This window comes from Drosophila tropicalis, unplaced genomic scaffold, assembly GCF_018151085.1.
Source record: "Drosophila tropicalis isolate 14030-0801.00 unplaced genomic scaffold, ASM1815108v1 contig_158, whole genome shotgun sequence".
In the NCBI taxonomy this organism is placed as follows: Eukaryota; Metazoa; Arthropoda; class Insecta; order Diptera; family Drosophilidae; genus Drosophila; species Drosophila tropicalis.
In genome coordinates, this window is record NW_027172602.1 from 10465512 (window position 1) to 10492564 (window position 27053).

The window sequence follows — 27053 nt, forward strand, 5'->3', positions numbered from 1 at the left end:
TCACCCCCTCTATGGCCACCCAAACAATCATTATGGTTATGATTTTTTAATATTTAATTGAGCTGCTCTCACCGAGTTCAACTTAAATGCAATTTGTACGCAAAGGTGTGCGGTTCAGCATCCAAAATTCCCATCAACCCATCATCAGTTGGTCCAATTAAAGTGTAATAATAATATTGAAAAAAAAAATCATCTGTAAACTAGTGAAATCTCTTAGATAATTGAACTAGTTAATCGTGAAAGTTAATTGTGTCTTATATTGGTTTCTAATGAAAGGCAACTTTCATAATGTTCCAATTGTTGATAAGTGATCGACTTCTTTGCGTATTTTGTGAGTCAAGTTAACTTGTTTCTATTCCTGTTCAACTAGGATATTATATAGAAATTTTCATGTGTTCATCAATTGCCCAATAAGAGCATCAACTAAGCATCGGTAAAGTAGTCTTTAGATGATAAACATGATAATGATAAAAATATGATGAACGAATGGAATTTGCTTCTTTGATGGAAGTTTTATAAAAAAGTCAGCTTATCCGTTGCATGGAGTGTTTTTTAGTATCCTGATCCTGAGTTTGCACTCATATACCAAATGTATCATCAAATATATCTAATCATCTACACTTATGTATGTAGTCAAAAGTGAAGTTGTAAGTCACAAACTGAAGCTCAGCATAGATCCAGGATCAGATCAGATTAGATTATGGTAAACTATATTAGAAAAACTTCAATTCTATAGTCCTGTGTAGTTAGCTACTCAAATTCAAGTCTCTATTCAGCTCTGCATTGCATACTTCAAGGGATAAAGATCCCATAGATCTGTCTATGAATGTATAAAGGCATTTTCCTCATTCTTTTGAGTAATTAAACTCCAAAGGTTGTCCATTGAATGCATCTATAATATAATTTTTGGTGATAGTTTTACGATTCCTAAATGGTTTCTGCAAAATTTAGTATTTCATTATTTTAAAACAACTTTTGTTTGTAAAGAAATTTATATATTTAGTTAGTAGGTAGACGTTAAAAGTTGTTTTAAATATATATAGATAGAAAAATATAAGTTTTAAACTGACTTTGGTGAAATTTATTCTAAAAAGTAATGAACTTATTTTACGATCTTTTGTATTTCAATTAAAGATGATCGTATCGGTAAAAGTGTAAAACTTGATGCAAAACATTGTGACTAGAAGTCGTCGAAAGATTTCATTTACCTAGATAGAGTGTTGCAATAATGCACATATCTGCTGAGGTCAGTTCGACCACCTCAAATCAACAGCAGCAGCAACAGCACAATCCATCAGCAACAGCAGCAACAGCAGCAGCAACAACAACAACAACAAGCACAACGCCGATCACGACGGGCAGCAATACCAAACGACGCAATGCAGAGGCAAATAACAATAACAACAATAATAATAACAATAACAACACTAACAACAACAACTCGAATGCAAAAACAAAAGCCGTGGACACTAGTCCATATTTAACACCCGAAAATCTAATTGAGCGCACTGTCGATGTCCTTTTAGCCGAACATCCCGGCGAGCTAGTGAAAACAGGATCACCTCATGTGGTAAGTGCATGATTCGTTCAACTAGTCGCAACTACTTTATTCTGACTTCCATTTCCATATGACAGGTCTGCACGACATTGCCCACACATTGGCGCTCGAACAAGACCCTGCCGATTGCCTTTAAAGTGCTTGCCCTGGGTGAGGTCATGGACGGGACCATTGTGACCATAAGAGCGGGCAATGATGAGAACTTTTGTGGGGAATTACGCAATTGCACGGCCGTGATGAAGAATCAGGTGGCCAAGTTCAATGATTTGCGTTTTGTGGGCCGAAGTGGCAGAGGTAAGTGAGAGCCAAAGTTCTCTATAAGAAATCTCTTCCATTCACTTTCAGCGGGACTAGTGAAAACTAAGATCTTGCTTTCTCTTCTATATGAACATGAAATTTTCTCAAGGAATCGTAGACCAAATAGCTTGAAAGTTCTGGGTTAAACTAATCATGGTAGAACAGATTTGGAGATCAAAAGACCTTAAAAACTTATATACAATAAGTAGAATTTCATTTTCACTTGTAGTTTATCTTTGATTTCTTGGGTCAACAACTTTTTAAAGGAATAGAATAGAATCTTTTACAATCTCTGATGAGATAAATTACCTTGTCGGTCTCAATTCATTAATATTAATTGATAGACAAGGTTTAGTCGATTTAGTAGCATTCCTCTTAGTACATACTTAATTCCTCTTTAACTTATCATTTGCTGGAGTTCCTTACCCCCTCCTGATTGTGATCGATTGTGTTGTGAGAGGTCCTTTGATTTACTTTCGTGCGAAAGGAAAAAATCCAGAATATGCTGAAAGATTCGACATAGAAAAAAGTGATATCTCTTGTAGTTGGTAGTTTCTTGGCCACATTTTTGTTTGATATAAAACCTGATTCATATTGACCGCAACCCTCAAACAAAGGGTAAGGTAAGTAAGGTGGTTGAAGAGCTGCTGTGGTCAATGCTTCTGTCTCTGTAGCAGGACATATAATTTTCAATTGATTGCTTTGCGTTTGGCTTGACATTTCATACGGTTGCAGGTCGAGACGAACTCTCCAACTACCATCATCATCATCATGGTCGTCATCATTATTGTTCCCCTTCAATGGTCTGAAGATTCCAAGCGGGGCCAAGCGATGACATCGTCAACGTTATCTTAGCATATTGCCCAGACATAGACTTCGTTTTCCTTCTCAATTTTTGTTGTTGTTTTTTTTTGGTAGATGTTTTTTTCTTTCCTTTTGGCTCTGCTCAAGCAAGAAATAAGATAAGTAGTCTGTAGTTAATTTTTATATGTCTATACTGAACGGGGAGGGGGAGTGGGAGGGGGGCGAACGTTGGCGGCGTCTTGACAGTTGTCAATTTCGCGTTGGCAGTTTGTACTTCTTTTGGGCTTGGCCTTCGCTACTTGGGCCTCTCTCCACCCCCCCACCGCCCACCGCCCACCGATCCCCTTCTTCTCGTCATGGCGTCATGGCGTTATTGCTGTTCATTTCGTCAATTTATCACGAACGCAATTTAAAAATCAAATCGAGGGTGACAGACAACATACTGTGATAGAATTTTTTTCCTCACCCATGATTGCTACTATGAGTGCAAGGGCACTTGGTGGGAGGGTGGGGTACTGGGATCCAAATTAAATCAGCGTAACTGTTTATTCAAATCCCCAAACATGGCTAACAACAAGGGAGCGGACAACGACAACGACGACGACGACGCAACGACGACGACAAGAGGCAACTTTTACTTTCTTTTTTTCTCTCTCTCGTCAAGATATTTTTCTTTTTCATTTTCTTTCGTCAATTTTTTTTCCTTTCTTTTGCATTTCTGGTCAAAGGTTCAAATGGCGGCGGGGATGGCGAACAGCAGAGGTGGGTGGTGGGCATGGTCTATCCATGTTTAAGTGCGCGCTTTGCCGCGGCATTTGACAATTTGCTCATTAAGTTTGTCTGGACCCAGACCTGCCTCTGATTTTCTCTTTTTTTTTTTTTGTGTTTTTTTTTTTTTTGGGGTTCAAGCGAGACCATTCACCCTCTCCGCCATTGCCGTCCCCCGCCCCTCAATCGCTCTCTTTTGCTACGCATCTCAACTTCCTTTCGTCTGTCATTCTTGTTGGCATTTTTAAACGTTTCAAGTGGCAAATAATTCCTTGGGATTTACTTGCAAATCTTTTTTTAAACATTTGATTATGGGACAACAACAACAGCAAAAGGACCTTTTTTTCTTCTTCTTTTTCTTCTGAAATTTCCTTTCATTTTCTCCCTACTAATTACCGTTTGAAAAAGGCGTTATCCAACAACAACAACAAGAACAATATTTCTATTCGACAAATTTGTTATTCCTCTCCTCACCTCTTCTGCCCCCTTGATCAACAACTTTCTATCCGGTTACAGGTCTTTTTTTCCCCCACTCTTTCCTTTTTTTTTTTCTTCTTCTTTTTGCCCATTTTGTTTTAAAAGGATTACATGGGTCAAGTGCCTCAACCCATTTCTGCTTTTCTGTTATATTTGCTTAATTTCAATTAGTAAACAAATTCCAAATCCATTGTAATAGAAGCAAAAAAAAAAAAACACATAGAAAACGGGAAAAAAATTGTAATTTGTTGTTTTTTGCTATTTACAACTAATGCTACTTGCAGTTGTCAAGGCTGCAGACTCAAACAGATGTACTCAACCATCACTTGCTCCTCCTCCACCTCATACCCTTGCCATTTCCAACTCAACTCTATAAGCTGTGCAAAGAGAATGAATCCGAGGGTTGACTAAACATATGACTTTTCCAGTAGGTTCCTTAGTATTAACTGTATTCGAAGTAAGGATAATATGAATATATCTAAGGAATCTGTGTTAACGTGGATCTAACAGATATAAGTTGAAATAATAGTTAACTTAAAAGGATATTAGATATTTTATAGATTGGATTTTCCGTTTATATATGCTTGGGGCAACCCTCGTTGTTGTTTTCGTATTTGTTGTTGATTATTTTTGTTTTTGTATTTTAAAACTTGTAATTTTAATGATATGGGGGACCTCGCCTCGTATGCGTAATGCGAACGCAATTAGATAAAATGGCGGCATCAGCAGCTGCCATAGATGCAACTGCAACCTGGAATCTGGAACTGCAGTTTGCATTGAAGCGGAAACTGCATAATCCACACACTCATCTACACACACACACACACATGTGCGTACATACCCACACACTCATATATCCAAATGGGAAATGCATTTGGTCGTTGTCTACTAATGAATTACAATCACTTGGATGTGAGGCATTCAAGGAGGGAAAGGAATATCTGCCCAGCACATGTAATTATTGCCACCACACCACACTCACACCCTCACACCCACACACCCACTCCTGCCTTAACATTGTACAGAATGTAAATGAGTTGGACACCCCACTGCCTCACCCCACCCCACCCCACTTTATTCTCCTCCTTCTCATGCTTTTTGCATTGCATTGATGTGTAAGCACTTTGAAGTGCATTACCAAAGCTGATGCTGCTGCTGCTGCTGCTGCCATTGCTGCCGGACGGAAGGTTCTAAGCCTTCTTCATCTTTTGTTGTTATTGTTGTTGTTGTTGTTGCTACTGAATTTACGATAATATGTTAATTAACTGCTCGTGATTATCGTCGCACAATTCGAGAAGTACTATAAGTAAGTAGAAAACGCATTGAGGGAGGGGAAACGAGTTGAGTTTTAGGAATGCTCTCAGACTGAATACGTATAATCATTTATTAAAAGTTCATTTTAATTGAATCATTGAGATGTCTATGACTTTTTGAATGGCCACCAAAACAATACCCCCCTCACCGCCACCCTCCTACCATCCTCCCACTACTATCTCTGTTGAATAAAATTCTAAATCGTAGTGTATAATACCTGGGAGACAATTGCAGAGACACAAGATACTCCTAGAAATCTTTGTAGAATAGAGTAAAAATTTAGATCTTTTGCTAACATTGAAAGGACCTGCACTTGAAGTAGTAGCAAGAGAGAACAGAGTCTTGTGGAGGAAGGCTGCAAAGTGATTCGTCTTCTTCCCTTCAAATGAAAGTTAAGTTTCTATTGAACAAATCTCAAAATGGGTTTGATATATTGAATTGAAGTGATTTTGTTATAATGGAAAGATTAAAAGATCTGAGATATTCTGGAAAAAGCATAAAAAAGGATATCAGAAATGAGATAAGCATAAATGTAAATAAACTATTCTTATATTTAATGAAATGTGATTAGTAAATGATTGGAAAATGAAACTATAAAAAGTTGATTTATCTCTTCTAAGGCAAGTTTTTGTTAGTTCTAGCCATTTCCATCATCGAGGGGGAGAGGAGGGTGGGATTATCCAACATATCTACCCCGTCTTGGATAATGCTTAAATAAATAGAAAATGGGCTTGAAAATCTGTCAAATGTCAGTGCCAGCAGCAACAGCAGCAGCATTAGCCAACCTGACATTTGGGCTCATTAAAAAACGAACTTCTCTACCCAACAATGTTTATTCTCCCCATTCCCCCGGGTTACCAGCCATTCATGGTGCCATTCTTGGCTGTAGTTGACACCTGGGCGAAAAAAGTTTCTGTGTGTGGATGAGTGGGTGGGTGGGTGGCTGTGTGTGTATGAGTTGAGTTCAGTTCAGTTGAGTTGAGTTGAAGCGGGTGACAACAAAATGGCGGCCGAGCTGGGCCTCTCTTAGCCTTGGTGTTTATCACATTGCTGCTATTAATTAAGCTTAACGAGGTTACCGTTCGCAACCACACCCAACTAGCAACTGGCAACTGGCAACCTGGGAACCAGGGAACTGGTGACTGGCAGCAGCTAAAAGAGCCAAACAGCAACAACAACAACACCATCTTAGGCCTCAACCAAATCCCCAGGCAAGTAGGCAAACTTCATAATGAAATTTCGCCTTCATCTCATTAAAAGTCTTAGGTATAATTTTTTTTTCCTCTCTTATTTTGTTGTTGCCTGTGGAGTAGATTGAAGGAATGTTGGATAGGAAAAGAAAGCAAAGGAAAGGATTGGGTTGGGTTTCTATTGGGTGGCATTGGCATTGACGTTAGCGTTTGCTAGAGATCTTAGCGAGCAAGAGAGAGAGAGAGGGAGACTAGCTTGATTGAGAAGGCCAAAAAACTTGACTTGCCGCGCCGTAGCGCATATTTAAATATTTAATGACATTTAATGTAAGCCGGAAGCTTTAAGCTTGAAACTCATAATACAAATTTGTATGGAATCGAAATGGTTTTCAAGTTTACGAAATAACAAGAAACATTTTATGTAACAATTGAAATCATTTAATATGGGAACCAACTAAAGTCACTAAAAAATGTCTTGGGAATGCGATGCAAAGACCTCACGAGTCCTTCTGTTCCACATTTTCCACATTGCCTTTGGCCATACGGACGACTGCGACTGAAGCACAAAGCATCCTCCCCTACACAGGATGTCAAAAGCCAAATATGTTCAATTCAAGACTCTTTAAACGATATGATGAAATGGGGCAGACATTCACAACAATTGGCAAGTTCAATAGATTTTTATATTCTGCTGGATATGAATACTTTGAAATAAATATCGTCCGTCTAAAGCGACATCTATGCCGACTACAGGGTTAGCGCCATTATCTCGATTCCATATCCAGGGGAATTTTGTAGGCATTTAGTTTATCTTAGTTTGTTCTTTGATTAGGTTTAGTAAACTGCAAGACTTCTGTTCCAATTTCATCTATTCAAATCGTTTTCAGTCGATCTAATCATAAATGAATAATTTAAGTTGTATTTAATATGGAATATATGTTATTTAATCATTTTCTTTGGTTTTTCCATGACGTCGGGGTCACCAGCATTTATGTACAGTTGTACCTGATGTATGTATTTTATTTTATCTTTTTTTTTTTTAGCTGCTTAGCCAAATTCAACCAATTTATTTATTTGCAGCTTATTTATTTGTTTGTCTGTTTGCTCATAATGCTTGTTTGCCAAGCTTCTGGCTCATGGTTTGTTGCCCTTTAAATTCCTTGTCGCCAAAGAGACAGGAGTGACAGTGACAGATAGAGAGAGAGAGAGAGAGAGAGAGGGAGAGAGGGAGCAAAAGAGATTGAGTCAAAGGCGGCTAAAGCGCTGCAAATATTTACCGAAGGACAAGTATGCGCAATTAAAATTTGATTTAATACAAAAGTACAAACACACACCCACACACACACACACAAACACACACACACACATATACCAAATACATATGTTTGTCTGTGCATTTTGTGTGTGTTTACAGTTGGCATACAAGTATCCAATTTCAGAAATTACTTGCGCATCATCAGCTGAAAATTCCTTGAGTATTGAATGGAATTTAATTGAAGTCACGATTTTCACAAATTCAAGCAATTCACATCGACACACAGAGAGAGAGAGAGAGAGAGAGAACACACACACTCATGAGATTATATATAAATAAATCAGATAACACATTAACACTTCTTCCATCTTCTTCTTTCTCCTTTTTGCATTTTATCATCCAAGTCAATTCCTTTCTTCATTTCGCTTCTTTTGATGTTGAATTTTTAATTTTCATTAACATTTGCAGCCTTCACAAAGGCAACTAAATCTATGTGTGTGTGTGTGTGTGTGTGTGGGTAGAGAGATGGTGGATATGAGTGAGGGTTGTTAATGTCCTTCACACAAATCCACACTCCCACACACACACACACACACTTAAAATTAGTATTTGCTGTGTGCCTAATTGTTATTTGTTTAATGAAATGTCATAGCCTTTTTGTTTCCCGCATTATCCTCATCATGATCATCATCACCGATGGCTAAAAGGAATAGCTTAAAGTCCTTAGCTTCAGCTGCATCACTTGATTGCCCTCCGAATGCAGGTCCAGTAACCCAGTCCTGCCCAAGAATCAAATATCCTGCAGTTAGGATAATGAAAAGATTCCATTAAGATTCCACCATTTGATGATTTAAATTAAAGTTGTTTTTGATTTAGATTTGTTTTTTGAGTTCATAAAGTTAAGTTTCTTTATGAAAAGTAAAGAAATTGTTTACATTCTATGCAAAAAGTATTCTTCTTAACAATATTAGACTCTCGTGGTCTTACTGTTCATTGTTTTTTGATTCAGATATGTTTTTTCTTTATCTCATGAGTCTAAAATTAAAGATTTTTGATGTTTTCAAAGGCATTTCCTTTGTTTACAGTCCATGCCAAAACTGTTCCTCTTAACAATGAGAAAATTTCTTAGTCTAATTGTTATTTATTCATCTCTAGTCCAACTTACTTTTAGATTTGCCCCTTAAAAGGGAACGTTCGTTAAATTCAAATTTCCATCTGAAACATTTAGTCATTTATCCCTCCAGCTACTTGCCACTTTCATATTGCTTTGCTTCATAAAAATTATGATCAGAATTTATAGATTTTCTATGAGCCATCGCCCGAAATGAGTCCCGTCTCGTTCTATGGGCTGTTGCTATGGCCAGAACCAAACGACCGTGACTGACTGACTGGCTGGCCGTGTGACTATGGCAAAGGAGCGGAATGTTCAGAAATTCGCGAAAATTAACCTCCCATCTCCCCCAACCTATGCCAACTGCCCTGCCGTCTGCCACTCTCTCAGTGTTTACTGCTCGCTAGCTAAACTGAATTGGACCAGTCAGTCGACTGGACTAGTCGAGTCGAAATGCCGACACCCAAAAAAACAGAGAGATTGCCACAATGAATGGAATGAATGAATAAATGAACGGCATTGCGAAATACGGAAACTCGGAGCTAGATTGGCATTGGGATTGGGACTACTACAGTGCATGCATATTGTTTGGCTCCAAAATGCAATATTAAGTAGGATGCGGCCAACATTCTTTCCTACTCCCCTGTCCCACAGCCACCATTTCACCATCCCACCTTTTCACCATAGTCCTGCATATGGAATATAGTACATACATATTTCCCATATATCTGGCATTTATTTGGGGGGTGTGAATACAAAATTCATAAGCCAAACATTTTGAATGCCAAAATACTTGAGTAACTTTTAAGTTAATCAGCTGACCCCCTCCCCCAAAAAAACAAAGAAAAAAACCGACCTAATAGATAAGGAACATTCCCAGTTGCACCTTCTCACCAATGGGGTGATCTGTCATGGGGGATGTCTGGCTAAGCCAAACAATAGACCTAAAGACCAGGCAACTAAGCATTAAAATATATATTAAATTATTATTTAGTTAGATTTGTCAAGGCCTAATGAAAACTAATTTTTTTCTATATAAATTAATAATGAAAATAAAAAGGCAAAAAAAAAAGCAATACAAAACAACACAAACAAACAAAGTTCTTGGATTAATATTAAATTAAACGAAGCATGTGAAAAAAAAAAAAAATGTTTTGGTGGACGGGGCAGGGGGTTGGGGCAAGGCAAAAGACGCAAAAAGTCGGTAATCATTAGGACAAAAGGCAGCAACAATCAGCACTCCATTCCAAAGTTAACCATTCGCCCCATTTTGCCTTGTCCTCGCAATGAAAAATATTGTAACGGCTGCAGCATCCAGCAAGGCGAAGATGATCATGATGATGGAGAGAAGGAGGTGCGATGGGATGGGAGGGGAGGGGGGAAACCCCAGAAACCTACACAAGAAAACAAATGAACATAAACAGGCGAAACGAACCAAGAAAACCAACAAAATGAAATGAAACTTTTTAATTATGCGCCCTCAGAAGCAGCAGCAGTGGCAGCGGTGGGTGAGGGCTTGCCGGATGGGGGGTGGTGCCAACTTTTGGAACGGTGAAAAGTGTGAAAGAAGAAGAGATTGCTCACAAAGTGGCTAAGACAAAGGCAAAGTCCTTGCCGTCATTTCTCGTCCTCCTGTTTTACGGGTTTGGCAAATGAGCAAAAATTGCAAAATAAATCTGAAGACCAGGAACCAGGAACACCATTTCCACCATTTCCCCCAGTTCCCCCCCACTTCTTCTTCATGCCGTTTTCGCCATTTCACTTCATACACTCCGCCCACCCGCCAAATAGTCAAGGGGCGTGGCAACAAAGCGGCGACAAAGAACTTTGCTTGCTAATAAGATGAAAAACCATTAAAAGTCGACACAAGTCTTGCGCGTCCATTGCAAGTGGAGAAGCCCAACAACAACAACAACAAACAGTTGAACTGGTGGGTGTGGAGAAGTTGGAGGTGGCCGTGGAGTCAAGTCGGGTTAAAATGTTGTCATTTTCGCAACAAAGCAGAAATTATCACCACTTTGCAAAAGGGAACGTCGACAAGGACGACAACGACGACTACGACGACGACAAAGTCCTGCACCCTTTTTGGAAAAAGGACCAACTTGGAACCTTCTAATAGATGCACGTGTGTGTGTGTGTGTGTATACTCTTTCTCCCCTCTCTCTCTCTCTCTCTCGATGTGTGTGAGTGTGTGCATTTGTACAGTGAAATCCTTAAGTGCGTTTTACAGTTTTTTGAGCCAAATTGCTTTCAAAAGCTCCAACGATCCCATTAGCCGTGCTGTTAACTAACTGTTATTTCCCTGTGGCACAATATTGATACATTTTCAATTAACAATCGATAACAACAATCGATAAACGTTTGCTTTTAAGGAACTTAATGATTTATATCATCATAAATGATCGTTTAATATCCTGAAGTGAACAGACAAGAAATAAGTTTGTTTTATTAGCTCTGAGAGAGAGAGAGAGAGAGAGAGGGATAGAGATAGAGAGAGAGAAAGAGAGAGGGATTACTTACTTACTCTCTCTCTCTCTCTCTCAAAGATCATAATAGTCTGTAGTTTGAAAACTTCCCGAAGATCGTTCAGTTCACAATCATATCCTTACAAATTTCTAGAGATTTTTTAAAACTTAAGACGAATACTAAAGTGGAATTAAGTTATATATTTGAAAAATAAATCATTTCTAATCAAATGTTGTCAGGTTTCACTGTATATACATAATAATGTTTATATATTGACTCTATGCATATCTCGTTCTATGTGTGTGTGTGTGTGTGTGTGTATGGGTGTGTTTTCCACCCAACGGCCGCTAAGTGATTTCAAAACAAAGTTTTTCAAACGTTTAACCTTACGCAAATATACAACAACAAGAAAGGCAAAAATTTGTTTCATTTGTAAAGGCTGGCAACATTTTTGCCTGCATTTTAACTTTCGACATCGCTGATAATGAAGGAGCAGAAGGCCAGAATACAGTAGAGAACAGGAACAGGAACAAAACAGGACAAGGGTTCATTTTTGCTTAGGCAATTTAATGGCTTCACATAATTTGGGGGTAGAGTTTGGCCCAAAATGCCTTCTGGCCTGGCCTGGCCTGGAAACTGGAGCTGGTAACTGGGAACTGTTGCTGTTAATGTCGTTAGTAGGCAGGCATGGCGCCATAATTATAATTTGACATAAGACAAGAAGTCTGAGGTTGACAACAAAATGACATTTTAAATACACACACACACACACACACAGAGAGAGAGTAAGCGAGAGAGAGAGAAGAGATAGAAGCAAAGGGGCACAAGCAGCAAGTGTGACAATGAATTGGTCATGAAAGACCAAAAGCAACCCCCATAAGGTAGCAAAATTTTCTATACCCATACCAACATTAGTGAATTTCCGGCTCCATCTTTTGCTGCTCAACTAGGATGTGGGTGTATTTAGACACTTAACAGATCATAATTTTAACACTTTGCCTTAATGCCAAAGAAATTCACTTAATGCTAAGGGAAATTCATGTCACTGACAGACAGACAGACACGACAATCAACAATTTCCATAAAAGGGCAAAGGCTTAACACCTGCAAGGGTATGTATGTACTTATCCAACTCAATTATATTGAGTAGTGAACAGAACTGAACGATTCCTTTCAGTGAGTGAATCACCGACTCATTGACTCAATCATTCAAACCTTTGACTTTAGTTAATGCATGATTAGAGACTTCAGAAAACAAAGTCAGTGTAGATGGAAGAATGATTCAGTGAGTAAATGAACTTATTCACTTATCAAAAAGCGAGTCTGTCGAATGGTGACCTTCTTTAAAGTCGAAGATAACTCGAAGATAACTGTAGAATGAATGGAAATGTTGTCTTATCAGTTTTGAAGTCCCTACAAATTGTTGCGGGGCCACAGACAAGAGAAACCAAGGGGAGGCGATTCAAACGATTTATATGGAGACCCACCATTCGGACTGACTCTCTGCCTCCTACAGACCGCAATCAACAAATAAATTTGTTATATTGTCCTATAGAATGGCTCCTTGCTTTATTGTTTTGTTTCGTCTGGATGTTTAAAATGCGATAAATTAAATTAAATAGCTGCGTTCTTTTTGCTTTTTTGTTCGTTTTTGGTTTTGTTTTGTTCTCTTACTTTTATTTAGCTACTTACAGATTATGTGACATTTATTGTTCACGCTTAAATCTTGAAAATTGCAATTTACAGGCTGGGCGAGAAATAGAGAATGAGCAAGTAATGGAGCGAGAGAGAGAGAGAGAGAGAGAGAGAGACAAAAAAAGGGGGAGATTGTTTTGTGTGAATCACTTTTTGGTCCAAGGGGGGGCGGCGAGTCCTTATCAGCCTGGGGCTCTAAGCTCCAAGGACATTGTTTGCCAAGTGAAAGACGACGATGTTGAGAATTATGTCCTTGTCGCCATCTTTTCCAGAGCTCAGCTATTTTTTCTGCTTTTTTCGGGTGTATTTTGTATTTTTTTTCCGCTTTCGCCTGCCGCCGCACAGTTGTCTCGAGTTTCCGTTTTAATAAACGTCGATTCCGGCTTCCTGTTTGGCAGCTCATTCCGTTGCCTTAACGCAACGCAACGCCCCCTCCCCTTCCCATTCTCTGGCCATTCATCCACCCCCCACTCAACCTCCCCCTGCCAGCACCCCACTGGTAATTGCAGGGCGGGTCGTCTTCGATGTTGTCGGCGTCTGTGTCTTCATTTATTGGCAATATAATTTTTGACTTTGCTGGGAAAATTTAATTTCCTTCTTCTTCTTCTTCTTCTTTTCTTTTCGTTACACTCTCTTTACTCTGCCATGTTTTGGCTTGGCTTTTCTTATGTCCCAAGGCATGTGAGAAAGTTACAATTTATGTTTATTAAACCAACGATGACTGGAAAAGATTCGCGACCAAAAAATGAGAGACAGAGAGTGAGAGAGAGAGAGAGAAAAGTTTAAGACAAGAGAAAGAGTAAAAACATTAAATAAACATTTGAATATTTATGGCCAGAAAGATAATATAAAGGATATATATATTCAAGGAGTTAATGGGTGGTTCACATAGAGAGTGATAAGTGTAGAGAGAAAAGGAGAAACACTCACAGTGCCTCCTAATATCGAAAGTTTGAAATATTTATAATTAAAAGCTCATATCTTTCCTTCAGAAGTTAACTTTTAACTCTCAATAATCTCAATATCTCCTATTAATTAGTTTGTCATCTCATAACTTGCAGCTAAATCTGATTTGTTTGTTTTTGTACACTTTTTTTTGCAGGTAAAAGTTTCACCCTCACCATTGTGATCTCAACGAATCCCATACAAATAGCCACCTATACGAAGGCCATTAAGGTAACTGTCGATGGGCCACGTGAGCCACGCTCAAAGGTTCGTCATCAGGGTTTTCATCCGTTCGCATTTGGGCCACAACGCTTTGGACCGGATCCACTTATGGCTGGATTACCCTTTAAGTTGCCAGGTATTTAACATGGGGAATGAAAAACCTTTAAAAAGCCCAAACTCCGTTCAGTTCAGTTCAGCTCAGCTCAATATAACGCATCTCAATTCAGTGCCGTGGGGATAACTGATGGAAGGAGATGCGAAACTAAGCGGCTTTTAGCTAAATGGCCTCAAGGGCTTGTTTCTTGTGTTGTGCTCGTTAGGACCAAATCATATCAATGTCAGACCTAAACGTAGGGCGGGAGAACGAGAGGGGTGAAAAAGGACATGGCAGGTGAGCTTAATGTTGTCTATTTTGTCCGCGGGGCGGTAACGCGAAATTAGCTGTAAATAAATATACCTATTAATAGGGTTACCCAAAAACAAACAACAACAACACAGAGAAAGAGTTCAACATTGAACTTGATACCAATTGCAAGGGCATTAGGGTATCAATATACCCAAATAATCTGCAGATAAGCTTGAAAAGTATCTGAACAAAAAACAAACGAAATTAGGGAAAACATTCATTTGCCCTTTTGACATACAAATTGCTGATTAAACCTTTTATGCCAATTGGTTGCGATTAATATAAATTAAACCTTCGGGTTTCGGTTTTTATGGGTTGTTCCATGTGTTCTTATGTGAACTGAATTTCTTTCAAAGTGAATGGGACTAAGACTAAAGATAGTTGAAATATGATAGAATATTTGGAAGTTCGACTTTTCGTCTACGCTTAGTAGATCTAAGAGTTCTTGTTCTTGGCCTTAAAAGGCGATGGTTGATTGAGTTTAAGGATTTATATCCTATAAGAACAAATACTTCCATTTAAGCAAATGGATCTTGTGTTTGATCTCTTTAATAAGCCTATTAGAATCCTTACACTGGAATGAAAATGTCTTGAACTAATTAAGCTCCGTCTAACTTATGGATCAAAACTATTTCTCTAAGAACTATTGAATCCTGAAGTTGACTTCTCCGAGCTGCTACAATTTCGCACCACTCTACATGAACCTTTCTATAATAGATTTCGCCACATTATCGGTTCAGAAATATCTTCTTCAGTTATATAAAAACTTCAGTCCTGCTCGAAACTAGTTGCATATCCTATTAGTTCTGGGTATCAGTATCCTTACTTAGACCTCGATGTGATAGAAACCTACATTCAATATTTTCTTATTTAAAGTTTAAAGTTTGTTGTAACTTTTAATTTAGTTATTATTTAGATGGTGGAACTTCTTGTGTTATTATTGATTATTGATAAGAAACAAATTTGTTGGTTAATATTTTCATATTAAATTTGTTTTTGTTTTTGTGATAAATGTAAAAAGAATTTACTTTTACTTTGACGTCAATATCGAGCGCCCTTCTCAATGGAGGGCAAATAAGGGCCCCGGGGCTCATAAATTTCATAGAGAAATTGTTAAATTTTAATAAAATCAAAGCGTATCAAACGCGATTTGTTCACCAGGCGACGTTTCATCCGTTTCTCCCCGTTGCTGTTGTTGTCCTTTTTCGACAGACATATCCTTTTTTTTTGGCATCGTTATCCTTGTTCGCAGTCTGGTTATATCGCGTGTTTATTGTTGCAACAGTCGCGGCAACGACGGCGGCGGCGGCGACGGCGACGGCTCTTTAAAATAATTTAAGGCAACGCCTGCTGCTGCTTGTGCTTCTGCTACATATGGATGAGGAGATGGTTATGGGCAAAAAAGGGGGTGGCACATGGCATGAGATGAGTAGAAGATGTGATGAAATTCAGAGGGGTTGGTTGAAAATGAAAACTTCTCGCCGTCGATTCACTCGATGCGCATTTCTCGGAAGCGACAACAGCGACGAGGCCGACGTTGACGACGTTTTTGTGTGTGACTCGTTAAAGGATTAAAATCATTTTAATGGATTTTTCAAGCTGTTGTTTTGTTGTATAATTGTTGCCTCTCTATCTCGTTGCCGCTTCTGTCCTGCCCAGCAGGAGCAGGGCGCTGTCTTTTCATAAATAGGGCACAAAGACAAATGCAGAGATGGAGAGAGAGAGAGAGAGAGAGAGAGGGAGGGAGAGCGAGCGTGATAGAAACTTTCAAGGAAAGGAGTAAGGGTGAGAGATGGAGAATCGCTTGTCTGCCTGCTCATTTGTCATCATCTTTATGCTAATGGCTTGAGGTGTTAATGAAGCAGGCAACTGAAACAGCCAAAATAACGTGGTAAGGTGGGGGTGGGGCGGCTGTGGTATGGATTCAGCGATGGAGCAGTCATGGGGAATGCTGTCACTCAGACACAAAAATAAAGACCAAATACTTTTGCTGTTGCCAAAAATGAGACTTGGCGAAAGTTAAATGCTTAAAACGATTTCAAGAGATTTCGAACAGTTACTCTTTACATAAGGTGAAAGCATTTCATATTTTTGTTTCAGTAATTGTTTTCTCTAAAATCCTTATTTGAAAAATGCAGAAAAGTAAGTGAAAATCTTTCAAAAAGTATTGAAATTTGAAATATTTGAATTGAAGACCAATTTGGGTTTCCATTTTCTAATTCAAAGATCTTTCTCTCTCCATTTAAACATTCAACAAATACATGGGAGAAAGAATTCTTTCGAGTATTCGGAAATATTATTCAATTTATCTTCTCAGTTCCAAATCTGAGACTTTTAGTCTCAAAATGAATCAAATGAAATGGGAAGAAAACTGAAATGAATTAAAGAAATACAATTGCTAAAACTTATTTATTAATTTAACTAAATAAAAGTGAATGACTAAAACTAGTTTTCGAAATATGAGTACTTAAGGAGTACTCAGAGTTTTCGAATGATTCGTTTTACAGATGCATTCATTTGGTTTTGTAATGAGTAATCATTCAAGTAGACTACAGATAACAAAACTTTTTCTCCTCGAATTTGCTCATTAACTAAAGTTTTGAATAAAATCATGAAAATTTTTAGTATGTTTACACACACATACATACACACATACATATATACATGTATATATGTATATTCCATCATTGTATCTAAATGTAATTTCTTTTATTCACAAAAGAAATCTTGTGCATAGTATATGAAAGTATTTTGGAACCCTTAGCTAAATGAGCTAACGAAAAATTTCGAATTTAACCAAATGTGGTGCAATCAGTGTGTGTGTGTGTGTGTGTGTGTGTGCGTGTGTGTGTTGGGTGCTTACTTTGATCTTTGCCTTTGACATGTCAGCGAGGGAGACAGAAAAAGCCCACGCCAGAGAGAGAAAGTTACATGGGGGGGAAAAAAGGGTTTTAAATAAATAATCTTAAATAAAAAAATACTAGAGCTCAGCAGGAAGACCCAAGACAAATGCTGCTGAAAAATTAATTCGAGCAGAAAATTCATTTACAACATTAACACACAGACACCCACACATACATAGGAGCGTAATTACACACACGTGTGTGTATGAGTGTGTGTGTGTGTGTAAGTGTGTTCGCCTTCCTTTATATGGGTTTTATGACATAAATTACATCAAGCGCAAAATTTTAATATAATTTTCACTAAAAACGCAACGCGAAACTTTCTTCTTTCTTTTTTTTTTTTTTTTTTCGTTTTGTAGTTAGTTGACTCCTTTTTCTGCTAAAGGCACTTCGAAATGGGAGTGGTGAGTGCTGGGGGCGGGGCGGGACGGGACGTTCGTGTGTGTGTGTGTGTGTGAAACAGGATATCCGCTGCGGAAGCTACAAATTTTCCACTTTTCACTCATAGCCAAGGCAGGCGAGCAAGGGCAGGCGGCAAGGCACCTTTAGCTAAAGTCTGTGGGGTCGTCCATGGAGTCCTGTGGAAAGGCGTGTCACTAATGTGCTCTGCTCCCTCTCTGCCATATTATATTTATTTCGTTACATCTTTCTCGTTCTTGTTCTTATTCTCGTCCTCAGCTAGTTGTAGTGCCGTGTACACACATATAAACTAGACTAGTCTTTCTTTCTTTTTTTTTTTTTGTTGGTCCTTTTTAATCATTTTGGCAAAAACTTTCTCTAGCACACACACATACAAACATACGAACACACACAAGTAACAAAGTTCTTTTAGTTTTTTAATGCAATTTTTACTTAAACATTTTCGATTTTTCTATCATTCTCCTCCTGACCCATCTGAAGCATCTTTAATGTTCATGATGAACCTAACCAAGAGGATTTTTTCTAATGACTCTCAAAGAATTTGAAAGGATTATTTAAGTATTTGGTAAATTTAAATTGTAAACTGATCCTTTTATTAGCCAAACTCTAGATAAGTAAGTAAGTTACTTATATTAACCTCTCAAATGAGTTGAGACGTTTAAATTTAATGAGGGAAGTGTATGGAATGGTATATTAAGGTCCTTTCCCAATGCCAATTGTGTCTCTCTCTAATAAGTTATATATTTCCATATTGAATATATTTCATTCTTCGTATTGTTTGATTTTGTTTGGCACTGATGATGATGATAATCTTATCGCTAATATTATTATTAAGTTAGTGCAAGTTCAATTGCATTTGCATGTCGTTAGCATTCTTTCAAGTCATCGTTTTCACTTTGACAAGAAAGCGAAAAATGGGGAGAGTGAAAGGGAGCGAAAAAGGGTTAAAGTGTGGCGCATTTTAAACAAGTTAATAAACTCGCTTTTACTCCCTTTTCGCAGTTTATTTATTTTTTCTTATCCTTTTTTTTTTTTTGCTCGTCTTGTTGCGAAAGAGATGATTTAGTACATATAATCAAACATGCAGACAGACAGACAAATTTGCACAGTCACAGACAGTTGGCCCTGAGGGCGGGCCAAAAGGAAACGTACGGGGGAGTGGGGTAACTTGTAGGCCAACAGCTCAATTTTGTGCGAAAGTAAAAACGAAAATGTATTTTAAAGTCAGCCCTGAAGTGCGTGTGCTTCTTTGAGGCGTGGCGAGGCGGGGCGAGTTGACTCAAGTCCTTCCATCTCATCAAAAGTCCCCAGCATTTAACCCACCTCTTGCCTCTCTTCTGCTGCTCTTCTGCTCTCTGCCTACGCCACTTGCCTTCAGGATGCTGCTGTTGAAAAGTTTCTCGTTTTCAGTTGTCGGTTGTCGGTTGGTTTGGTCGCCCCCCAAGGACATATTACAGCATTGATTCAATTTCATGTCAATTTACGTGTCAATGCGACACTAATACACCCGAAGGGGAAGGATCCGGGCAAGGGTCTGTGTCTGGGTCTGGGTATGAGTTCATGTCCAGGTCACGCAGGGAGCAGCAACATTTTTTTTCTCTTCTTCTTTAATATTTTTTATTTCAGAGGGAGTGTAGGGCAAAAGGTGTGCATTTAAAATTATTTATAACATTTGCGAAAATATGTTTGCCAACAACACAAGAATGCTGTCTGGGTTCAGCCCCCACTCCCATCCACTCCATTCCCGCCCCTCACGCATTCTGTCATTTCTTTTTTTTTTGTTGTTGTTGTTCTTTTCGTCTTCTTCCTGCCTTCTTTCTGTAATAACTTGCGGCCTGTTATGCCTTGGCCTTTTGGCATGTGTGCGTGTGTGTGTGTGTGTGAGTCCTGCCACCGTCGTCATACCACTTCCCACACTCTCTTTCCTCTTGCTGGCATGTGTTGACAACACTTGTGTAACGGTAAATTTGTGCGTATTGTGCGTGCTGCCGTGTGGGGAGACGGGAGAGGGCAAAGCAAACTCCTGTCAGCCTCCCTCTCATGGGGGTGGAGGCGGTGGTAAGGCTATAACAAATTTGCCAAAACAATTTGCAAATCTACAACAAATACATGTAAATACTGATATGGCACACACACGCCGACACACACACACACACACACACACACACACACAGAGGAATGGTAAGTGGGTGTGTTGGTTTGGTTTGGTTTGGTTTGGTTGATTGTATGGATTTGTTTCACCTGTTACCGGCTGTCTGCTAAATGATTGGCTGGCAAAATAACATCTGGCTTGAAGTCTCTATTAACTGCCATTTGGGCTGTAAAAGCTTTCTATTAAGACATTTTATCAGGGGTTGCGAGCCGATATAAGTAAAAGGCCTTACAAGGAACTTAAAATCGATTAGGAAAGATTTCAAATAATTGACTTTAATAATCTCAACTGATCGTCTATGATAAAACCCGAATAACTAAAATAATTTTCATATATCAAGTGAAATTTTAAGATTTGCATATAAAAAAGGTTTCAAAGTTTAACTCAAATTCTAGTTAAAGTGACTAGGGAAAGCAAACAGAAACCAAGAAACATTAGAAATTAAAAAATAAATAATAATATTTTCTAACAATCAGCACAAACACATAAAAAATTAAAATTAAAAAAAAAAAAAACGAATATTGGTTCAAAGTAAATGTAGAACCAAGAAAGACAACAAAATGTTCGTTCTATTTGAGAAAAACATCCGTTGAGCATCCGCGCTGAAATGTAGGCAACAGAAATGAACTTCAGTCGCTGCTGCCGCTGATGTTTCTGCTGCTGCTTCTGCCAGCTTGTCGGATGTGTTTTCTGTGTGTCGTCGGGCCGTGTTGTGAGCAGCGCAGGCGTCAATCTCTCTCTCGCTTTCTCCGGCTCTTAACACTTGGTGTCTCTCTTTCACTTTGGTTGAGTTTGAGCTTGGAAATTGAGTGAGTTTTTCCTGTCGCTTGATTTCCCCTGATTCGCTGGCCGTTCAGTTCAGTTAGTAAGCCTCCCCCCCGCCCCACACCGACTTGTGCCTTGTGGTGAATTAGAAGCCCACTTGGGCAATGACTTTGCCTCTCCTTTTTTTTTCCTTTCGTATTATTTTTCCAAGGCAACGTCTTGTGGTGAGAAATTGTTGCGCGTTGTTGGGTTTTTCTTTCTTTTTATTTGGTGGCGCCCGTGCGCCTTTCGTTTTCATTGCCCATTGCCCAGAAAGAGAGAGAAAGAGAGAGAGAGAGAGGGAGTGTGAGAGCGAGAGCGAGAGAGAGAGAGAGAGAGAGGTGGGGCAATTGAGTGAGGCTTGGTCGAGAGACTTGCTGTGACTTCGATGGGGTTTTGGGTGGGGGGCGGTAGATGATGCCATCCCAAAATGCGGGGGGCGTTCCAGGCTAAAATTGAATTGCCGTCGGTGAAACGTTAGCGAGACGCATTTGCGATTTGCCGTCGGCAGCTTAAGCAAGTGCTAAACACGCCAAAAAAAAAGGCGCCACATAAGGTCCCAGAGAACTCAAAAATAATTTTGTTTTATTTATAATTTTTATTGCATGGTTTCCAATACCAGCTGCACATGGCTTTCTCCGCCCATACAAAAGGGACAAAAAAAAAAACAACAAACATAGCCAAACCAAAATAAAAAAGAAAAAAAAAAACAAAAGAGCAACAAAATGTTGTTGTTAGACTCTCATGAAAGCTTTTTGTGGCGCACCAATGGCACCGCGTTATGCTCCGCCACACTCATACACACACACACACACACACACACACAGATAGAGAGCACTCGCTTTGGCTGTGGAATAGAGGGGGAGAGGAGATAGGGGTGGCACCTGGCCCAAATGGGAATTTTCATATATATATTCGTTTGTGTATGTGTATGGGTAAGGAAAAGCGTCGAGAACGACGACGAATGCCGTTAAAGAAACCAAACCCCAAACCCGAAACGGTACGAGACGAGACGTCCTTAACCATTCCACACCTCCTGCTCCCCGCAAAAAGTGACACCAAACGTGGCTAACCCTTTATCGCACATAGGGTTTCCCTTACAGGACCGCATATTAAGGTTTGCCCATTGCCCACACACACACACATAGAGAGAGGGAGTAACAGATACAGTTACATATGCATATATTTTGGGGTATATACAACAAGCTATATATATATATATATGTATATAGTTTCGTTTAGGTTAGCCAAAATCGACGTGATGTTGTATTATATATGGAAACACACAAAATTTTGCTCAATGTTGTCGCACTGTCGCTCAATGGCATTCCAAGGCGAAAGGAGGAAGGAATCGTTTTGGCAGGCTTTAAGTAGCACTCGAACATCGTGGGCGGGCTCTTCAGCCATTTCGCTGAGCTCCCTCAATGTGTCATGTGAGTCAGTGTGTCTGTGTGTGTGTCCATAGTTTCTGTGGCCTGTTATAGCTGCCATTTTGTATGTCTGTGTGTGTGTGTCGGGAGGGTATCGGGAGGGTTCCATACCGTATTATCATGTACATACAAGTATGTAAAACACTTAAATATGCATATATATTGGTTTTAGAATGGGAATGGAAAACAAAATGGTCATCGGATAGTTTTTCGTGGTGGCTAAAAAGCTAAGAAAACAAAAAAGAAGCAATCTAAAAAGGGAATTAAATAAAATTAAGTAAAAGTTGATATAGATAGAAGACAAATTTTTGGTCTCAATCCTATTTCTTTAAAGCAAAAACATGAATTTTCTCACAAATTCAAAACTATTTTATAGTTTTACAGGATCCTTTATCCTTTAATAGAGAGCGAGATAACTTAATCCAAAACTTGCTAAAAGTTAGGATCGTCTTTTGTAGTATCTAGATGCTGAAAGTATATGTTCATAGTTATTCCAGAGTCATAATCTGAGATCTGAGTAATCTATAATCTCTTATTTAACTAAACAGTAACAGAAATCGAATAAAGTTTAAGAATTTCATTCAATAAGAAACAATTTGAGACTCATATGCGGTTTATGTTTAGGATCAGTGAATAAGGGATTATGTTGCCCCTCAAAGTATGCAACAAATGTATAACCTTTCAAATGCCTTGAACTTCAGAATTGTCTTCTAGCAATGTTTGCTTCGATAATTTTAGTTTTATTGTATATATCAAAAATAGCTGATATTTGGACTACTTGTTGCATACTTTAGTGGGCAAATTCTTAGCAAATTACAGTTTTAGATCTGCCCTTTGAGATGTCGTTTCCTATAGTGAGTTTTCTGGGAAAATCAAAGGTTTCGCCAATGATAGTCTCTCTCTCTCTATAACTGGTATGATGTTGATTGAAAGTAACCTAAAAGCAGAATTTATTATGTTCATCTTAGCAATTGATAATTGTTAAGTTTGCATTAACGCTTGTCTCTTTGACCCAGTTTATAATGTAGCGATACCAATAGGTATATATGTAGGTGTATATAGTGGGTGAGTGTGTGTGTGTGTGCGTATGTGTAATGCAGCCATGCCAATCATATGAAATAGAGGGCACAGTAAGATGTCGATGAAAATGACGATGAAGATGACGATGGCTTTAGCTCCTTCTTCTTGGTTGGTTGGTTGGGTTCGTTGGTTGGGTTGGTGTCACATTTTCGGTAAAATTTTGGTTAACAAACTTTGTGAACCAAAACTTGGCCAAGTATTTTGGCCTCAAGTGTGTGTGCGAATGAGATGGCAGTTGGCGGTGTGAGTAAGTCACAGCCAGAGAGTGTTTATATGAGAAAGAGAAAGCGAGCGAGACAGAGAGAGAGAGAGAGAAGGAAAGATAGAGTGAGAGAGTGTAAGAGACTTGGAGAGAAACGAAGAGGTCTGAACAGAGACTGAGTGAGAGACAGAGACCGAGCGATTGAGACTTAGAGGCCAGATATATAGGGAGTGAACGAGCGAGCGAGCGAGCAAGCAAATGCATGTGAGCGAATTCTGTGAGTAGTATGTCTGGAAGTTTGCCTTTTGCCTTGGCATTTTCTTAGACTGAGTCTTAGCGACCAGGTTACCATTCTACCTACATACTTGCCTCCCTCCTCTCCCCCTACACCCTGTCGCCTAACAACTGCGCTCCTCCTTCGTAACGCAGCGTCAGCGTCGCCGTTAGCAGCAACCGCGTAGTATGTGCGACTGCGGCCTGAAATCCTCGAGTCCTGCTGCTGCAATCCCTCCCAGTGAGTGCACCACAAGATGTGGGCTGCCACTTGATGGCGGCCAAACATGGTCACCGAGCAGCAGCAGCAGCAACCAAACAGAGACAGCAACAGCAGAGAGAATGAGCAAGAACAAATGGTCATGGAGAGGGCGGAGGCGGGGCGGTAGGTGGGCCGCTGTGTTATATAGGGTCCTGGCAAAGAGAGGATATAATTTTAATGAATTTATTTAGAGGAGTTTCGAAGAAGCTGTGTTGCTACCTCCTGAAGGTGGAGCCAAACCAGCGGAGATAAACCAAACCTAAGGGGAGGAGCAGCAGCCCATTCATACATAAGGGAGCAAGTATCTTTTTGGGTTGCGGGTGGGGGGTATTAGATGGCGGCCAAAGTTGTTTTGCAGCAACCAAAATGTGCGGCAACGTTTTTGGTCTCGCACAGTGGGCTATATGTGGTCGAATGACGACGACGCAGACGACGACGACGTCGACAGCGCCGTCGACTCTGGGCTTTGGCCGTCGGCTGCAGTAGCATTTTCGGGCGATGCCTTTTTGCAAACAAAAAGCCAAATATGAGATAGAACTGAAGACACAGGAGGAGGGGGAGTGTGGAGGTTTGTGGTAGGTGTTTTGGTTTTTTGTTTAGGCCTGGCATTGGACTTGAACCGGCGGTTAACCTTGAATAAATACAATTGTTGTGAAACCTAAACTAAAGCTCGATATGTTTTTGGATTACTCTCCCTCGGCAGGTTTTGCACATCATTTGGTGGGCATGCATAGCCATTTACATGCACCCGATTGGCGTGCCCATATGGCATTAGGGGGCCGCCCCGGCGGCTTTCCGACTGGACACTTTTTCACCCATCATCCGGGCACAGCGGCGGCATCAGCATTTCCCACAGCCAGCAGTCTAAGAACTTTGACAGGTGATCAACCAGCTAAAACCACTTGAAAATATATATCTAAGTTTCATTCCTTGTCCGCAGATGTTTCGCAGGAGCAACAACAACAGCAGCATCAGCACTTGGCCACGGTGGGTCCGGCACACAGCACCACCAGTCCAGAGGGCTCACCCACTGCAACGCCAACCACCACCACAACCACGACCAGCGCCTTTGTTCAACCAAATTCCGGATCTAGTTTGGGCTTGGGTTTGGGTGTGGGTGTTGTCGGCTTGGGAGCTGGCTCGCCGACAGTTTTAACCAGCTTAAGCAGCCAGGATGATAATAATAATCATAATATCGATGATGCCGGCTTCGAGAGTGATTCGATTTCAGTTACTGGATCGCCAAGAAAGAGTCTCAGCTCGCTGACCCAAGAGGATGAAGAGGCCGATGCAGATGGAGATGGAACGGAGGCCGAGTCGACATTACTCGGCCATCAGACAGAGTTCTCAAGCGGTTCGGGTGGTGCCTTTACAGCGCTTATACAGCGTAGTAAAAACCACACAGATCTTTTCGGTGGTTTCTCAGCCAATGGATCGGCAAGCGGTGCGGCTGGCGGTGGTGGTGGTGGTGCAGGCAATCCCTTTCCATCGAATACACCGCACACGCCCACCTTTAATCCCGCATTGGCAGCCCAATTGTTTCTCCAGAGTCCTGCCCTGCTGCCCCAGTCGAGCCAATGGTTATATAGTCAACTTTATGGATCCTACACTGATCATTTGCCATGGCTAAGAAGTGCAGCAGCTGCAGCGGCTGCTTCTTCCTCCTCTTCGGCCGCCTCGAGTCAGCAGCAGCCATTAACAACCACTCTGACCACAGTTCCAGCGGCATCGACACCCTCTGGTGCTTCTGGTGGTGCCGTTGCTGTGGCATCCGATCTCATTAAACGTTGCGTCACCCTCATCACACACAATCCCCCAGATGTTGAGAACTCGAATCCGAATGCAGCTGCCTCGCCTCCGGTCAGCTCCACGCGTCGATCACCCTCACCTGTGGAGACCATCGATCTTGATGATGTTAGCACCACCTCACGATCCGCTTCCGTGTCGGGCTCCAGTGGCGGCGGTCCAGGCAGTGGCGGCGGACCCATCAGGACGCGCACACCCAAGCCCACAGCGGATGTTTGGCGTCCCTACTAGCGGCTGGCCGCCGCCCTATTGGGCACGTGTCTGGCCAAACAGCCGGAGGATGTAGCTGGCGGGCAGTAACGATGATGGGCTGTGCCATATCGCTAGAGGGTTAGGGTGGGGGCGGGAGACACTTGAATAACATATAATATACGAATGTTGTGGCAAACAGAGGATTCTTCTCATCCATTCCCGCAGTCCATGTTGATTGAATTTCGTTAAGGATCTGCAAGAAAGTAGATATATAGAATATCAAATATAGAAACATATATCTACGACAAAGTATACAAAAGATTTTCGGCAAGACGCGTTCGTTATGAACTTTATACACTTCGATGCAAATTTCTAGGGTCACCCAATACTACAATTCATTGCCTACAATTTCGGCAAATATTTCATGATTTTAGATTAAAATTCTCTCTGGATCTTCTAAAGATAATTATCTATTAGAGTAAATTCTATTCGTTTTAGATTTTTGCTTTGCCACAACAAATTGAAGAACATTCAAAATAAAAAAAAAAATTAGTCAAACAAAACCCTCAATTTAATATACTTACACATAAATATACCTAATATTAATAAACTTTTTTTTTTATTAATAACTCTAGTCCAAAGTGGCTCACATATCGAATTTAAATCAATTAGCAAGGCCCACAACAACAACAACAAAAATTCAACAGAATATTTAATAAATAAGAGTATATACAAATATAGCAACGAGATCTATATAGAGTTATTCCATTAACGAATATATATATAAAGCAGAATTGTGCCGTTAAGCATTAGCATTACTTTTACATTAGCATTGAAAAAAAAAACAATGCTAATGAAAAATTACGCGAAATTGCGAAAAATTACAATGGATAAACAAAAATATTAAAAAAAATAAAATATTAAAAAAAAAAAATTAAGAAAAGTTAACAAAACATTAAAATTTTTTTAAAATATTCCAATTTTTTCTAAATTTTTAAAATTATTCTTAATTTTTGCTCAT

The 27053-nt window shown here is 39.8% G+C and overlaps 1 protein-coding gene across 1 annotated transcript; it reads left to right on the top strand.

Annotated features, from left to right (window-relative positions):
* The first annotated feature begins 1137 nt into the window (after positions 1-1137).
* On the top strand, positions 1138-26591 carry RunxB (Runt related B). The gene is made up of 5 exons (XM_068303269.1): positions 1138-1570; positions 1636-1852; positions 14038-14238; positions 24738-24914; positions 24975-26591. Exons 1-5 carry the CDS (start codon positions 1229-1231, stop codon positions 26069-26071), a joined length of 2034 nt encoding a protein of 677 aa, XP_068159370.1. The 5' UTR covers positions 1138-1228; the 3' UTR covers positions 26072-26591.
* Positions 26592-27053: the final 462 nt, after the last annotated feature.